At 42.7% G+C, this 15,817-nt stretch overlaps 1 protein-coding gene across 1 annotated transcript; it reads left to right on the top strand.

Annotated features, from left to right (window-relative positions):
- Positions 1–521: 521 nt before the first annotated feature.
- LOC133890969 (zinc finger AN1 and C2H2 domain-containing stress-associated protein 16-like) lies at positions 522–3,350 on the top strand. The gene is made up of 2 exons (XM_062331634.1): positions 522–799; positions 2,378–3,350. The coding sequence occupies exons 1-2, from the start codon at positions 701–703 to the stop codon at positions 3,149–3,151; spliced, it is 873 nt and encodes a 290-aa protein (XP_062187618.1). The 5' UTR covers positions 522–700; the 3' UTR covers positions 3,152–3,350.
- The last annotated feature ends 12,467 nt before the right edge of the window (positions 3,351–15,817 follow it).

The raw sequence follows: 15,817 nt of genomic DNA, 5'->3' as shown, positions 1-15,817 counted from the left end.
TCAGTGTGTCGTGCACGGTGGACTCGAAACGGCTTCTCGTGCCCTCCCCTAGTTTAGGCTATCGTGTTGGAGATACGTCTTCTATAATCTTTTTTAAGTTTTAGGTTTTTAGTGAAATTCGTACGGGCTAAATATTTGTAGCCTATTTTATTACCGTGTTTACATAGAATATTTATGTAAATTAGTGATTGATGTAAATGTGTAAACAATAGGTTCCGTTCGTTCGATTTTTAGCTGAAGTCTATAATTGATCTTATTATTGTATCAGTGGAGGTGTTATTTTACGATATTTTATATCAATATAAGATTTTATATAAATTAACCTCAAATAATAGGATGAATTGCAGACTTTGCAATTTGCAAACAATTGCTTTATTGGTGTGCTCTCACCGACGCCCACCTGCTCTAAAAAAAAGTTACTATGCTGTAACAACTCACCACGGGCCCACAATTACGCGGCGACCTCGAACCAAACTATCAATAATCAGAGGGCCTTACCGCAAAAAGTACCGTCAAAGCGTTACGTTTTTTCGACTCCGTGCCCCTTCCACTTGACGACCGAGCCGCCCGCACCCTTTTCTTCCCCCTTACTCCCCGCGGCTGCCGGTGCCCGGCAGCGTCTCGCGGCCATCGAAGCGGCGGCGCGGCGGAGAGGGGGAGGCGGTTCTCGGTTCCCCGTCGGGCGCGCTGTTCCTGCGCGATGGGCACGCCGGAGTTCCCCAACCTGGGGCGGCACTGCAGCGTCGGCGACTGCAACCAGATCGACTTCCTCCCCTTCACCTGCGACCGCTGCGACCACGTACGTTTCCCGCAACATCTCCTTTTCCTTATCCTGTTTGACACTTTGACGCGGTGATGCTTGGTTTGTCCGAATTTGGATTGTTGGTATAAGCAGATTGGTGTGTCGAGCTTGCGCGATGTAAAGGTTTGTTCTGTAGATTATGGAACTCAAGAACTCATCCTTCTACGGAAATCTGATAGATGCGGTATCTTGAAAGAGATCTTGGGAAATAGTACTAGTTTGGGGGCAAACATTGTGTAGGCTTTAAGATAGTGATCTGAATGGCATCCTTCTGGGCACGAACCTCAGGAGATGGGAAAAAAAATGTCTTAATCATTCATGTTATTGACTGGGAAACACTAATGGAGAGATTTTTTTTTCCGCTGGTAGCTCGTTGAGATTGGGTTGTTGTGCCTAACGTTCACCAAAAGGATGACCCTTTATGTACATCTTGATGTGGCGGTTTTGCTTGCTCAATTTGTTAGTGAGGTGGAACTCTTGTGTCCCTGGTTGTTGTTCGTGTTTCATATATTATTAACATGCTCTGTATGACACGTTTACCCACTGGGCTGATTCTGGGACCAAATAAAAAATCAAGATGTTCAAGAAATAAGTTACTCATTTGATCAATTACTACGTTGTAACTAAAGGTCATTGCGCTTGATCACTGATTCATGCACAATCATTTTTGCACTCCAAACTCCAAAGTATAAGACCGCTAGTTCCCTTGCTGCGCACGGAAGTAAAAATATTTCTATAAATCATATTAGTTAAACATGCCCTCGTGAAGTTGTAGCCCTTTTTCAACGTGACAGAAATACCAGCTTCTTCATGTGGATGATATTGATAGCCTGAAGCATGTTACTTAGTGCATCACACAAGAAGAGGCAGCTATCAGGGGAAAAGAGTATCTATTTGTGTTGAATGTCAATGACAGGTCACATTAGCTAAGGTATGAGTTGCTTGGTGCTAACTGCAAACATAAGTGCCTTTTTTATTGGGACGATTTGCTACTTCAGTAACAAAGCAAATGTCAGACATTAACAGAATTGGAAACAGGGTTAAAAGAAAATTTGTCCAAATCAACAACGAGGACATCGGCGACAAGGACATGTTAGCTGAGAGTAATATTGTTTATAACTGAATGCATAGGATGCTAAGGATAACAATATTCACTTGCTGTACATGATTCACACCAACATGTTGGGAATACTTCTTTGTTTTGCCATTGCAAATGTCTCCAATCTGGGAAATGCCATCGCAAAAGGCCTAACCTGAAATATGCCATCCATGTTGCAAATCTTAACCTATTTTATGCCATCCGAAATATCCATCCTTTTCGATGCTTTCTGAATGCAATTGCATGCACTGAATGTGGTACGTCCATAGTAAACAATTACACTGAAGGATTGCGCCGGAGGTAGATGATCTGAATATTTCTGTAGAAAGATTAGTATCTATATTGTGGAAACTGAGATCATTTTGCACTTTTAAATTCAAGGACAACTTATGTATTGGCTGGAGGCTTACTGTCCATATTTCATCACTAAATACTGTCAGCAAGAGTGCTAATATGGTTGTTAGACCATTGTTTAGGTTTTTTGCCTTCAGCACCGAAGTTATACATCACACCAGTGTCCAAATGCAAATCAGAAGGATGTCACTGTCCTCATCTGCCCACTCTGTGCTAAAGGAGTTCGCCTGAATACAAACGAAGACCCAAACATCACCTGGGAGTCTCATGTTAACACTGACTGCGATCCGTCAAATTACCAGAAAGTAACAAAGAAGAAGAAATGCCCTGTTCCTGGGTGCAGAGAAACACTGACGTTTTCCAACACAATCAGATGCAAAGATTGCACCAAAGAACACTGCCTAAAGCATAGATTTGGGCCCGATCACAAGTGTCCAGGACCAAGAAAATTGGATTCTGCCTTCCCCTTCTCAAGCATGCTAAGGAGAAGCCAGAAAGTGGAGACGCGCTCGAACAGCAGCAACAATAGTTCTTCATGGTGGAGCTCCAGCTTTCTGAGTGCAGCATCAAATTTCAAATCATCAGCTGAATCTGGAATGCAGAAATTGAGCACCGCAACAAGCCAAGCCTTTCAGAAGGCCAAGGATGGGATCTCCCCAAATGGCGGCAACAGCAGCAGTGGTGACCTTGTGGAGCAATGTGTTCATTGCCCGGCAAGATTTTCCACCCTGGGGGCCTTAATCGAACATGTTGAGAAATCCCACCAGACGAACTCACAACCAAGCCGTGCCCGAGTGACCATTGATGTTTGCCCAAAATGCAGCAAGGGGTTCCGAGATCCAGTGTTGCTTGTGGAGCATGTCGAGAGGGACCATGGAGGAACATCAAGAGCATAAACCCGCTCGTGTAAACTGTATGCCTGTGTAGTTTATAATTTGTTTCTTATTTGATCGATTAGATTATACTCGACTGCTTTGGGTTCGAAGTGTGCCCTGAGAGAAGTACAGTTTGTTGGCTTGAAGGATGTCCATCGAACTTTGTACCAGATACTAGAAATCAACGTATAATTGGTAAAGAGAATCTAATTGTGATGAACTGATGATAGCTGTTGCAACTTACGACTATTGCTTGTTAATGATGAAATAAAAGGCAGAAGTGCAGAACCTCCTTCGCCGTTAGTGAAAGGAGCATAGTAACAGGAGCTCAGAATGAGGAAGCAATTGCCATCGAATTACATCTTGATCTTCCTTCAGACCAGACCAAAATTTCATCTTGTGCTGAACAAAGATCAGTCATTTCTTCTCCATCCTCCTCTGCGCATTGCCAGTCCCTGAATCATTGTGCAAGGCTTAGATTGAGCCGAGTAGGTTCCTCATTCTTACTGACTCGCAATGTATCTGCACATTGATCTTCTGGTAAAAATTGCTTGGAAATACGAGTTAGGCACAACGTTCGATTTTTCAATCGAATTGGACACTGTGGCAGAATATTCGACAGTTTTTGTTAATTTCGCAGCCCAGCCCAGTCCATATGCCTTTCTCCCTTCTCTTAATGCCGATCATCTTGGCCCTTACTGAAAGCTCGTCGTGGATCCTAAATTTGGAGCCCTGTTACCCCCTAATAAATTTGAATTACCAACACCATGTCCTTTAAAGTTGGCCAACTCGCAGTATGAGGTCTGCTACTGTAGGCATGGTCTGAAGCTAGCTGGGTCGGGCTGGTAAGGCACGCCTCGCTGGGCTATACCTGGGCTAACACCATGGCATGTCGTGCTGGCATGGGCATGTCACGGCACGTCAGGCATGGCTTTAGAGTTGTTGCACCGGCCCTGCTAGGCAGGGCTGGCCCGTCTGGCACGCGGGGCATGGCGGTTTAACGAGTTAAATGGATTGTATCCGACCTGTTTAATCCGTTAATCTGAAATTTTCAAAAAAAAAAATTACTATTTTGTGACCGTTTGGGCTAAAAAATCAATTTTTTTTTGGCAAAACACATCATTTTTCACCTATAAATAGAGCATCATCCTATCATCCCATTCCACACTAGTAACAATATTTGCTCTCTTGTTAACTCCTCACATTCTTCTCTTAAAGTTCTTCAGAATTTACGATAATTCTACAAAATTAGTTTGAATTGTTGCAAAAAATTCAAGAAATTTCAACACCATCATCTTGCTATTTTAAAGAAATCTTGATGATTTTTTGCATCGATGTTCTTTCTTGTTTCTTCCATTCTTTGTTTTATTATTTGATTAATTCTCTTTTTTTAACTCTGAATATTTGAATTTTTTAGTGTCATTCAATATTGATCATGGACGCCGGTGATCATGATGATATGTCTATCGATCATGATTTTTTTCTTCAATAACTTTTAGAGGAATACGACACCTTTGATAGTAGTGTTACAGATCAAGAAGAACCTGACGGTGAACCTCTAGCTGATTAACATGCAGTAGCACCTCCATCGTTATGCTCTATAAATGCACACATGTCAGTAAACATCGGCTCCAAAAGATCAAGAGCCACTACTTCCGAAGTTTGGCAAGACTTTTAAAAGGATATACAGTGAGAAAGGCAAGATAAGTATCAGATATGCTAAGTGTTATATTTGCAAGCATGAATTATTTACAAAGTCCTTATGTGGTACGGGACACTTGAAAAGACACGTCGTGACTTGCAAATGAAAGAGGGGAGCAGCCATGAAGCAGACGGTGTTGTAGTACAACCTTGATAGCTATGTTCATCATTTGAAGTATGACTCCGCTAATGCTCAAAAAGAGCTATGACGCTTCATTGCAAGAATGGATCTACCACTCAACATCGGTGAGTCTGCTGCATTTGAAGATTACATTAAGCATGCTCATAATTCTAGGTTAACGTATGTTTTCTAAACATACAACTAGTAGGGATATGATAAAATATTATAATATGTGTCATAGCAAGTTTAAAGAAATATTAGAAATATATATATTTTTAGTTGCTTTAACCTAGGACATATGTACAGGTAGGACTAGAGTGGATTATCTTAGTGCGATTTCTCATTTTGTTAATAATAATTGGGAACTAGAAAAGAGAACAATAGGTTTTTGGTTGATTGATAATGCGCATGCCCGTGAAAATATTGCTGAAAAAATATATCAAGTAGTTGAAGATTTTAGGCTTATAAATAAAATATTTTCTGTCACTTTAGATAGTGTCGATGCAAAATCTAGAGCAATAGATATTTTTACTCCGTTGTTTAGTACATATGCTGAATCTTTCTTGTATTTGTCATAGTATCAATCTTATAGTAAAATCCGGTTTAAAAAGATCGACACAATGCCTAGAGGATTTTCATATTGCAATAACTTTTGTGAACTCATCTAACCAACTAGTTGCAACATATAAGCAATACTTTGTTACAATGAGTGCGTCCATGTAAGTTTATTGTGAATATTCCGGTAACATAGAACTCTACTTTCTTGATGCTAAAAATATTGTACCGTATAAGAGCACATTTGATGTGTTTATTTATACACACTATCATCAGCATGTGTGTCAAACATTATTCACAAAAACGTATTAGTATGTTATCGAAAGGATACTAGAGTTTTTATAACTTTTTTTATGATTCAACTGTGAGTTTATTAAGAGCTTATTATCCAACATCTTGTTTAGTAGTGTATAATATTGTTGAAATTGCTACTCATTTAAACATCTATGAAAATGACAATCTTTTAAGAGATTATGTAGTTCCTATGAAATCTAAAATTTTAAAATATTAGAAATAAATTCATTTGTTGTATGCATTTGACTTTATTTTAGATCCTAGAGCTAAAATTGCAAGTTTATGTGAAGTTCTCACAATTCTAGGTGATGCTTTAGGCCACTATTATTCTACTTAGTATACTAATTATCGTTCTAAGTTATTCGATGTTTATAGTAAATATGAAGTAAAATATGTTGAAGTTCACCTGCAACAACCTCCACTAGCACCCATAATAAGTAAAAAAGATGATAATATGGGGGAAAATATTTGGTGAAGATTCTTCATCAAGAAGTTTAGCATCACGGTCGTCTACGAGCGTCGGAATTCTAGCATCCGGAGGAGAGCTAAAAACCTTCATCGACAGTGACATTATCAATGATGAACAAGAAAATTTCAATATACTGTAATAGTGGTATGAGCACAAGATGAATTATCTAGTGTTTTCACTATTAGCATGAGATTTGTTAACAATCTTCATATCAATATTTTCTTCAAAGGTTATCTTCAGTCTTACTGGAAGGATAATCAAAGAGAGAAGAACAAGTCTTACAAATGAGATGGTAGAAATACTTATCATAGTAAAAAACTGAGCATAAATTGAAACGTGAATGCAAAACACTGTAGAGAACACTAAGCTTAAAGATTCATTAAAAATTTTGTATCTAGATGTTGACGAGAACATGTAATTTCAATTTTCTGAGCCATATTATACTCTTTTTTCTTTTTCTAGAAAGGTTTTTAATGAAGCAACCTATCAATAAAGCATATTTTTATAATTAATTATGTGTCCATATTATTTCTAATTTTTTTATGATTTTAAAAAATGACCCGCAACCAACCCACTTCATCCTAGTGATCTCTTCGGCCACCATAGCAGCCACCATCTCTAATTTTGTATTTTGCTACTTTCAGCCACTTCAACAAATCAAATACATATTTTTATTCATGGATCAAGACGTGGATGATTCGCGTGCATGGTCATCAATATGGCAATATTTTGAAAAGATCTATAAAAAAATAGACAGAGAACATGTACAATTTGCTAAGCGTAATATATGCATCAATAAATTATGTACAAGATCTACAAGTAAAATGAGACACTTGAGAAGCATATTACATGTTGCAAGAAAAAAATCTAGAGTTCTTAATGAAACTGTATAATTTTCGGAGCATATATGTTGTACTCTTTTTTCCTTATAGTAGAATTTTTCTATTTTTGGACAATTTTTTCACAGCCGGGCCAGCTGTGCCCACCGTGCGGCCAGGTCAACCATGCCGCAACTATGCTCGAGCCGACTTGACATGGTCACTCATGGGCCGTGCCATGAGCCACGCCTCTAGCACGCAGGCTAACACAACACGTTCCGTTAACTTAACCAAGCCTAATAGGCAGTGCCTTAACCGGGTCATGCCTAGCTGGGTCAGCCCTTCAAGCTCATTTGGGTAGGTTCGTCCCTTTTATCAATGCTTAAATGTAGCTGATATAAAATTTACCTTCTCTTTTTTCATAATTTTATTCGATCATTTCGAATGCCTTTTGAATGTAAATCAATACCAAGATGAATATGGTAAATACCCTTGAAGAAAGTGTTGTATTGACGAATTGTGTGGTGATTGTTGTATCCGCATGTTCTATACAACTAGCAAAGTGACCCGCGCAATAGCGCACCTAGACTACACTATAATTAATCATCTTTTATTTATTTATACTTAGTACAATACTCGTGCGTTGGAATGGATTTTAAATCTAGCATCCCGATACTTGCTTTAAGAAATCATCTAGAAGAAAGTGCCTAATTTTTCTCATCTCTTGCATGTATAGTATCAATCTGTGATCTATCTATTTTGATCATCGTTCAATTAGGAAAAGAAAAATTCTAATTCTATGAAATGTTTCTCATACATAGCAACACTTCCTTTTTCTTTTAACAGTGTGACCCAACCTGCCCGACCTTCATTAGAGATATTGAGGCGAAACCCCTGCCGAGACTTGACTCCACGGTGCTCCGTGCGTACCCACGAGGAAGCTGGGTAAATCCCGAACTGGCGCATACACGTGTGTCGGTGAAATAGGATCGGGGGTCCCCGACTCCCGAGGCCAGGGCAGCAGCCGTGCCACATGGCTCCATGCCTTAGGGGTCACCTCTCCGAGAGGTCCCCGAGGGCCCAAGGAAGACAAGTTCCGGAAGAGGGTGCTCGGGGCTATGCACAGTAGTCCCCGAGTACCTGAGTTCCCCGAAGAGCCAAGAACCAGTTCCGGGAAGGAGTGCTCGAGGCCAGGATTATGGCCCCCGAGTGCTCGGAGTCCCCCGAAGGCCCGACATGAACAGTACCGGGAAGGAGTGCTCGGGGCCAGGATCAGTGGCCCCCGAGTACTCGGAGTTCCCCGAGGACACGAAGTGAACAGTACAGTGAGAGGGTGCTCGTGGCCAGGAACAGTGGCCCCCGAGCACCCGAGTTCCCCGAGGACCCAAGATAAACAGTTCCGGGAAGAGGGTGCTCGGGCGTGACCCCCGGGCACCCGCAGTCCCCCGACGACGTTAGAAGCCCCTTGCCGCTGGACCCCACAAGGGCTCAGCGGTGAGGTGTCAATCGGTGGGCCCGATGCTGCCCTCAACAGGAGCATGGCCTGTCACTTCCGACCACTCCCCCCACGCCTATCGTCAGACCCTGCCACCGCCTGGTAGGGAGGCGTGGGGACATTTAATGCAACGAGACTTATCGCCTGCCCCCCTACTGTGTCAGACCCACTCTGACCGAGCAGCGTGCGGGGTGGATCGGAGGCTGTCCGGCGGGCCCCCTCCCCTGCGTCTGCTAAAGCTGGGACGTGAAGGCCGACAGGACAGCTCAGGGGGTGTGTTTTCAACCCCTGTAATATCAAACTGTAGACCCATGATGGTTGCTCTCCATTTATGGTTTACGGGAACTTGTGCCCGAGTGCTGGGCACGCAAGCCTCCCCCGGTTGTATAAGAGGGGGAGCACTTCATCAGGAATAGAAAGGGAAGGGACGCTGAGTCTCTCTCAGGCTGGATACTCTCTCTCAGGCGGACGCTGAGTCCCGGATGGGAGAAACATAGAAGGACTGGATTCGGAAGGTCCGAACCGAAGTAGAAGAAGGAGGTTCAACAAGCTCAGAGAGTCCAGCACTTGAAGACCCGGGCTCAAGATAGATAGATAGAAATACCTTTGTAATACATACCAGCTCTAGAGAGTTGGAGATCCAGTGTAGGGCATTCCAAGAGCCCTCGTAATACAATACACCACACATAGGAGTAGGGTATTACGCTCGGTGCGGCCCGAACCTGTATCAACACTCGTCTCCCATGTCCACCGACCTGACCGGTTCCCATTTATACACACCCAAGGCGGATTCAGAATCATCCCCCTGGCCGAATCTCAAAGGGGGTCCCTCCGGATCCCCGCGAGCTCAGGGGTTGTGGCGAGGCCCCACCCCAAGCAGGGCGGCAGTTGGAGCTCGCCAGACGTAGCGACCGGCGTACCTCGCCGATGACACCCTTCAAGACGCTCTACATCATCAAACAACAGAAGGTCACGTGGCACCCATGCTGTAGTTGGCCTTGAAGAAATAAAGGCCCCATCCGCAGTCTCTGGACCATCGACTGCAAATGGGCCCGGGGGCTGCTGTCGGTGAAATGGGATCGGGGGGTCCTCGACTCCTGAGGCCAGAGCAGTAGCCGTGCCACGTGGCTCCATGCCTTAGGGGTCGCCTCCCCGAGAGGTCTCCGAGGGCCCAAGGAAGACAAGTTCCGGAAGAGGGTGCTCAGGGACATGCACAGTAGTCCTCGAGTACCCGAGTTCCCCGAGGAGCTAAGAACCAGTTCCGGGAAGGAGTGCTCGGGGCCAGGATTAGTGGCCCCTGAGTGCTCGGAGTCCCCCGAAGACCCGACATGAACAGTACCGGGAAGGAATGCTCGGGGCCAGGATCAGTGGCCCCCGAGTACTCGGAGTTCCCCGAGGACACGAAGTGAACAGTACAGTGAGAGGGTGCTCGGGGCCAGGAACAGTGGCCCCCGAGCACCCGAGTTCCCCGAGGACCCAAGATAAACAGTTCCGAGAAGAGGGTGCTCGGGCGTGACCCCCGGGCACCCGCAGTCCCCCGACGACGTTAGAAGCCCCTTGCCGCTGAACCCCACAAGGGCTCAGCGGTGAGGTGTCAATCGGTGGGAGGCCCGATGCTGCCCTCAACAAGAGCATGGCCTGTCATTTCCGACCACTCCCCCCACGCCTATCGTCAGACCCTGCCACCGCCTGGTAGGGAGGCGTGGGAACATTTAATGCAACGAGGCTTATCGCCTGCCCCCCTGCTGTGTCAGACCCACTCTGATCGAGCGGCGTGTGGGGCGGCTCGGAGGCTGTCCGGCGGGCCCTCTCCCCTGCATCTGCTAAAGCTGGGACGTGAAGGCCGACGGGTCAGGGGGTGTGTTTTCAACCCCTGTAACATCAAACTGTAGACCCATGATGGTTGCTCTCCATTTATAGTTTACGGGAACTTGTGCCCGAGTGCTGGGCACGCAAGCCTCCCTCGGTTGTATAAGAGGGGGAGCACTTCATCAAGAAAAGAAAGGGAAGGGACGCTGAGTCTCTCTCAAGTTGGATACTCTCTCTCAGGCGAACGCTGAGTCCCGGATGGGAGAAACATAGAAGGACTGGATTCGGAAGGTCCGGACCGAAGTAGAAGAAGGAGGTTCAAAAAGCTTAGAGAGTTCGGCACTTGAAGACCCGGACTCAAAATAGATAGACAGAAATACCTTTATAATACATACCAGCTCTAGAGAGTTGGAGATCCAGTGTAGGGCATTACAAGAGCCCTCATAATACAATACACCATACACAGGAGTAGGGTATTACGCTCGGTGCGGCCCGAACCTGTATAAACACTCGTCTCCCATGTCCACCGGCCCGACCGGTTCCCATTTATACACACCCAAGGCGGATTCAGAATCATCCCCCGGCCGAATCTCAAAGGGGTCCCTCCGGATCCCCGCTTGAGGAGTTCACCCTCCGACACCGTGCGAGTGGCTTGGGAGCGACGCTCCGTCCTTGCCAACATAGCAACACTTTCTTAATTGCCAAATCATACAAATTGGTTCTAAGAAGAAAAAAGTATAAAATAAAATAGATGATAAGTAATCAAAGTTCCTTCTACATAAGGTGGAAAACTAAACATAGAAAGAGGAATAACTCATATCTTATGAGACTATAATTACTTAAAATTTTGGTCTTTTGTGCTCCGGGGCCTCTTCCTTTTTTCTTGTTACCCTAAGTTCTCTTCTTCTCCCATACCTGGCAGAGCTCTAATAAACCAGTTTAAGCCCACTTGTAAGCATAATGCTTAATACATAATATTGAGTAGCATTTGGAAGGCAAATACAAACACTAAAATAGTAATAAATTTATCGGGAAAAAGTACTAAAATTGGAGTTTCTTTTAACAGAGAACACCAAGACATACGAACGTCACGTAGCTTGATATTAGGTTGGCAACCAGAAATTTCCACGTAAACCTTGTTCATGGTTCACATGCTAACCCTACAGGAACATGGACTGTCATTTGATATGGGACCTATACATTTTGATTTCTAACAAACATGCAAATGAAAATAGCAAGCAGTCCCCATCAGATACTATATATCTACATAAGTAGATACACAAAGAAAAAATCCAAAGAAATAATTGCATTAGAAATCATAATAAATCATTTCCTGTCCTTTTTAGAAGATAAGATGACAAGCTCCATATACTTGAAATAGCACAACCGCACAAGTCATTGTACATCATCATCCTCGTAAGCTTCAACTACACAAAAATGAAACAGCACAAACAATGTCACAGTTCCCAAAATACCTAATTATCTTCAATTTTAATTAGATCTGTAATAATTTAACTGGCCAAAATACATATAACTAATCTGATTCTACCCAAACCAAGCATACCTGTTGGAAACACACCCAAATCAATCAATCTGCTGATCAGGAAGTCTTATTACTTGTCTCAAACAAGCTCGCCCAGCTTCTTCTCAGCCTGTGTGCTGAGGTCCCCCATGGGCTCCACGTGGACACCTGCTTCCTGTTCACAACACAAAGAGCTGGAGTAATCTCTGGCATTTTCGTTAAAAAATCCGATCGCTGCCAGATTTAATTCCAGTAGACATGAGAGGAGAGGACGCACCTTCAGCATTTGGATGCCTTCATCGTAGTCAATGCGTAATTGTCTGCAAGTACTGCAAGCATCATCTTCGATCAGTTAGTGTTAGCATTAATATACATTACGAGTCCTTGACAAATGTTTTTGAGTGTACTATCTGAAGTAACCATACAGAAATGCACTGCATTTAGTTCACAGGAGTTCCTGTGACAAATTTATTGGTATATTATGGTTTGAACTCCTTTGTACATTAAGAAATATTATTCCTGAAACATATTCAAAATGATCTTGAATGATAAAGCTAGCTAAGAGGGTTGCAATGGTGCAGTCAAGTCGAGACATTTAGTTCATTTTTTTACATAAGAAACTTTGTGAAACTCAAAAACAATTCAAAGCATCAAATAGTTATTCTACCAATCAAATGCTCACACATCAGTGGAAAAGAGAAGGATTTCTGAACATTATACAAGCAGGTTACCGAGACATTATAGGTTGCAGTTAAATAACTTACAATGCTACTTCCCAAGAAAAGATAGTACCTTGTTACAATCAAAGAAAAAATGAAGATAAAAAAATGCATGATTGATACAAGGGCAGTACAATGTAACAAGTTCTCGCCTTCAATCTTTGACAACCTTCTCTCACATAAATCCTAGGACAGAATTTGTGCATGGCATTATCAAAAATCTCTTTGGAGAGTGTACCTGTCGGAGACAAAAACAAAGCGCTCATTGAGCAGGTCCTTGAGAGCATGGCTGAGCAGGATGCACTTGGCCGCAATCATGCTCACCTCCCCACAATCCACCTGCACGAAACCAGGCAAGCTACCTCAGAAGAACACGGGTACCAACGATCCAATAGTGATTCATCCACACGCTGAGAATGGGCCCACCTAGATGCTGTTGTTGACCTGGCGGTTATAGATGAACCGGGATTGGGTGGTCGCACAGGTGAGCACAAAACCCGGCCGCGAGTGCATGGAGATAGAGAACCTGCCCTCCTTGTCACCCTAATAAAAACATATGATATATCAGTACCCATACATTGAGATATCATTCAGCAGAATCAAATCGCAATGAAGATCCCCACTAACACAAGCATTGTTAAGGTAATTGGCCATCATTGATAAATTTGAGATGGCAGGTAAGCAAGAACCAAGAGGAAGAGGGATTTTGATTCGTACGCGGAAGAACGCATCCCAGACGATGTAGAGCGGGAGGTGGTTGCGCGTGATGAAGAGGAAAGAGAACCTGGCGTTCCCGGCAGCTGCCCCTCCTCCTCCTCCATTAGGCCTCCCCCCCCTCCTCGCGCTCCCCCCTCGGCCGCCACCTTCTCCTCCTCGACGTATCCTGATACCGCTGGGGGCAATTACTTTTTTGCCATCCTACCGGATGGCACACGCCAAAATGCCACTCTACCAAAACTTCACTCCCATTTGCCAACCGGGCCCGCATGTCAGTGAGATCGGATGAACAGTAAACGCCAGGGAGCTAAAAATAGTACCTACAGCTAAAATTCTTGTGTAATTTAAACTAAAAAATGTGTAAATTTTTGTAAATGCTCTATAATTTATAAGAAACCCATTTTAACTGAATTGACCTAAAAATATTGTGTAGAATTCAAACTAAAATTCCCCAAAATGTGCTACTTTTGTAACTTCTAGAAATTTTTAAGGCCTTACAAAAATTGCAAAACAATTTGGTAAAATTCACTAATATTCCTATAATGTGATTTACTAATTTCTAAAATTATCTCTCACCCTAGGTTATAAGGTGAAAAGGTGAGTTCCTTTGTAATAGGCATTACTAATAAATTAGTACATCACATTATAATAAATGGGCATTACAAAGGAACTCACCTTTTCACCTTATAAACTAGGGTGAGAGATAATTTTAGAAATTAGTAAATCACATTATAGGAATATTAGTGAATTTTACCAAATTGTTTTGGAATTTTTGTAAGGCCTTAAAAATTGCTAGAAGTTACAAAAGTAGCACATTTTGGGGAATTTTATTTTGAATTCTACACAAGATTTTTAGGTCAATTCAGTTAAAATGGGTTTCTTATGAATTATAGAGCATGTAAAAAAATTGACACATTTTTTGGGCATTTTTTAGTTTGAATTACACAAGAATTGTAGCTGTAGGTACTGTTTTTCAGCTCCCTGCCGTTTACTGTTCATCCGATCTCACTGACATGCGGGCCCGGGTGGCAAATGGGAGTGAAGTTTTGGTAGAGTGGCATTTTGGCGTGTGCCATCAAAAAAAGTAATTGCCCCGATACCGCTGTTCTTCTATAGCACTATGTGAGAATTGAGGAGATATAGAGGAATCAGAGAAAACAATTCTACAGTAATACATCCCAATCCAAAGGGAAAAAAAAAACTCCTAAAAGTCATTTGAATTTTGACTTTCCACTCAAAAATTATTTTATTGTAAAAAACTCTCCAAAAGTTTGATTTTATTGCAAAACCCTCCCAAAAATTCAAATAAATAAAAAAATCACAAAAAAAATTTATAAAACAAACTAGAGACAATTCTAAGACCATCTGTGAAATTTATTTTCAAAAATAATATCCTTTGCATCATATTTTATGGAGAGGAAGTTTGAAAAAAAAAGGAAAAATATGCAGTTCATTTATTAACTCATGTTATTTTAACTTTGTCATGTATACCATTATTTTTCCTACACAAATAATTGTTTAAGTAAACTAATAAAAGTGGTTTCACTAATTTTGGGGTGTTATAGATTAGATATGAATTAATCTATCTGTAACACATTTACTCAATCATGCACGTTACAATAACTATTTCAAAATTTTATGTATTTTTAGAAGATATAGGACCATGTAAGAAGACTAAAAAAATTAGTTTCATAATTTTTGGATTAGTAAATAATTAACTATGCATTTAACTTGAATTAATAAATGAGTTGCACGTTTTTTTTTCAAACTTCCTCTCCATGAAATATGATGCAAAGGATATTATTTTTGACAAAAAAATCACAAAAGGTCTTAGAATTGTCTCTAGTTTTTTTAGAATTTTTTTGTGATTTTTTTTATTTTTTTGAATTTTTGGGGGTATTTTTGCAACAAAACCAAACATTTGGGTTTTTTTTTTCAACAAAACAACTTTTGGGGAAGAAAGTCAAAATTCAAGTGATTTTTTGGGGTTTTTTTGTATTTTCCCCAATCCAAAAGGGTGGGGGGAAAACCTAGAACATCAGGGGAGCCGCCGTTGCACTGCGGGAACAGCGGTGGACGCGCCAGCCGTGCGGGCGGAGCGGTGACACGCTGCACGGGGATCGAATGGGGGGCATGAGAGGAGGCAACGAAGGCTGAGTCGCCAGTGAGCGGTGGTGGAGGGATCCTCTCCCTCATGTTGGCATCCCTGTCCTTCAGCCTCTCCCTCATCCTTCTGTTCCTCTCCACGTCGCTCCTCCGCCTCTCGAGCCTCGTCCCCTCCTCCGCTGCCGCTTCCGCCGTTCGGTGCAGGCCCAACGCGCCGCCTTGCCTCGCCGATGTTCATGCACGCGTGCGTGGGGGCAAGGAGAGGAAGAGATGCGGTGAGCGACTAGAATGGCGGATGGATAACACAATGCGGGGTGTGGAGGATGCAGGTTGCAGGAGTAGGATGGGGTGGACGGCCCCG

This window comes from Phragmites australis, chromosome 14 (assembly GCF_958298935.1).
Source record: "Phragmites australis chromosome 14, lpPhrAust1.1, whole genome shotgun sequence".
Taxonomy (NCBI): Eukaryota; Viridiplantae; Streptophyta; class Magnoliopsida; order Poales; family Poaceae; genus Phragmites; species Phragmites australis.
This window is presented reverse-complemented; position numbering and strand designations above follow the sequence as displayed.

Coding starts and splice junctions, on each gene's coding strand:
- LOC133890969 (XM_062331634.1), top strand. CDS start 701: ATGGGCACGCCGGAGTTCCCCAACCTGGGGCGGCACTGCAGCGTCGGC. Junction 800..2,377: donor CCTGCGACCGCTGCGACCAC/GTACGTTTCCCG, acceptor ACCATTGTTTAG/GTTTTTTGCCTTCAGCACCG.